The sequence below is a fragment of the Limulus polyphemus genome, unplaced genomic scaffold, assembly GCF_000517525.1.
Source record: "Limulus polyphemus unplaced genomic scaffold, Limulus_polyphemus-2.1.2 Scaffold5812, whole genome shotgun sequence".
In the NCBI taxonomy this organism is placed as follows: domain Eukaryota; kingdom Metazoa; phylum Arthropoda; class Merostomata; order Xiphosura; family Limulidae; genus Limulus; species Limulus polyphemus.
In genome coordinates, this window is record NW_013671422.1 from 54,964 (window position 1) to 57,243 (window position 2,280).

Genomic DNA, 2,280 nt, shown 5'->3' on the forward strand with positions numbered 1-2,280 from the left:
GTTGCTACCCAGTGTTAGAAGTGTGTTTTTAATGTGGGTAGTTACACCCAGTGTTAAAAGTATATTATTTTTAATGTGGGTAGTTGCACCCAGTGTTAGAAGTATGTTATTTTTAATGTGGATAGTTGCACCCAGTGCTAGAAGTATATTATTTTTAATGCTGGTAGTTGCACCCAGTGTTAGAAGTATGTTCTTAATGTGAATAGTTACACCCAGTGTTAAAAGTATATTATTTTTAATGTGGGTAGTTGCACCCAGTGTTAGAAGTATGTTCTTAATGTGAGTAGTTACACCCAGTGTTAAAAGTATATTATTTTTAATGTGGGTAGTTGCACCCAGTGTTAGAAGTATGTTATTTTTAATGTAGGTAGTTGCACCCAGTGTTAGAAGTATGTTATTTTTAATGTGGGTAGTTGCACCCAGTGTTAGAAATATGTTATTTTTAATGCTGGTAGTTGCACCCGGTGTTAGAAGTATGTTATTTTTAATGTGGGTAGTTGCACCTAGTGTTAGAAGTATGTTATTTTTAATGTGGGTAGTTGCACCCAGTGTTAGACATATGTTATTTTTAATGTAGGTAGTTGCACCCGGTGTTAGAAGTATGTTATTTTTAATGCTGGTAGTTGCACCCGGTGTTAGAAGTATGTTATTTTTAATGTAGGTAGTTGCACCCAGTGTTAGAAGTATGTTATTTTTAATGTAGGTAGTTGCACCCAGTGTTAGAAGTATGTTATTTTTAATGCTGGTAGTTGCACCCGGTGTTAGAAGTATGTTATTTTTAATGCTGGTAGTTGCACCCGGTGTTAGAAGTATGTTATTTTTAATGTGGGTAGTTGCACCCAGTGTTAGAAGTATGTTATTTTTAATATGAGTAGTTGCACCCGGTGTTAGAAGTATGTTATTTTTATTCCGCTCCGTAGATCATTTTGAGAACAACTCAACTTGGAAAGTCGCGTCCTGAACGGGGTTACGTGATTTATGAGGTTCGTTCACTTGACTGGTTGGCTGACTTAGAACCTGAATACACCTACCGGCTTGTCTACCTTCCAGCATATGTCTTTATCAGTTTTTTAGCCATCTATATTAAACTGTGCTATTTATTCAACATAGTAAACAATTTCCAAATTTTCTCTGTTTTTTCCCCCCACAGCGAGGCGTCGCAGTCAACGGGCACGTGTCCTCACACTAAAGTGTATGTTATAGAAGATCACTACTCGTCGCAAGATCTCCACGATAGGATGTTGGCGACTGAAGTCTAGCTTCAACCAACTTGACCCGTCCACCCCCACTGCCCAAAGATACACTGTTCCAGTTAGCCTATTTATTTCATGTACAGTGAAAGAGAAAGTGCCTTTGTTATATACTTTGTAAAAAGTCAAAATTTTCTATATGGATTGCCTGAGATATAAGAGTTAAGTCAAACTTTCTATTGTTTTATTTATATTTCTTATAATCTTGTTTTTTATATATTTTTTTTGAGCTTCTGTCAATTGGAATGAAGTTAGTACAACGTGAAAAGTTGAGATTGTGTTTTTGTGACGAGTACGTTAGAATGTCGTTAGGCAGATACTGTATAATGGAAAGACTATAAGACGAGTTTCCTTGTTTTATCTTTGTAAAGTATGATTTGAATTTCACCGCTCTTGTCATGGCATGATGTACTTAAAAATAAAGTATAACTGTGAGACAAAGTTACTTGTAAAGATGTCAATAAAAGTCCCGCGGTAGTAGCTACAGCAAAGTTACTTGTAAAGATGTCAATAAAAGTCTCGCGGTAGTAGCTACAGTAATTTAAAGATTAAATTCTGCCAACTTGTGTATATGTAAATATATAAATGTATATTTATAAGTCATGTTGTAAAGAAGCCCCATGATAAATAAAGAGTCCTAAGGATCTATTTTTGCACTTATATTATTTGTGTTCCTTGCATTTTATTACTAGTTTATGTAGAGGAGGCCTAACCAATTCTGACAGTGAATATCGGTGAAAAATATGAATAGAGAGAGATACCAGCAGTTTTATAAGAGGGACCGTCGGCAAATTACAATATTTTTTTTTAAGTTAGCAGTAAATGTAAGTCTCGCATTTAATGGCATTTTTATACTAAAACGATATGAAGTTTAGTAGACATTTTAGGGTATATAGCAGACATGTAGAAATCAGCTAGAAGGATAGAGTTTCCGGATGTTAAATCTTACAAAAGCCTTATCGATAGTTGAGGATGCGAGAAAAAGACTATTAGTTTTTGTTCAGTAAAACTTGTTAATAATGTCACGGGA

The 2,280-nt window shown here is 34.9% G+C and overlaps 1 protein-coding gene across 1 annotated transcript in view; it reads left to right on the top strand.

Annotated features, from left to right (window-relative positions):
• The window catches only part of LOC106473015 (neurogenic locus protein delta-like), a 15,420-nt gene extending 13,556 nt beyond the window's left edge, over positions 1–1,864 (top strand). Inside the window, exon 8 of the mRNA XM_022401525.1 lies at positions 1,151–1,864. Coding sequence (XP_022257233.1) covers positions 1,151–1,259 — 109 coding nt within the window. The 3' untranslated portion in view covers positions 1,260–1,864. The remainder of the gene's footprint in view (positions 1–1,150) is intronic.
• Positions 1,865–2,280: the final 416 nt, after the last annotated feature.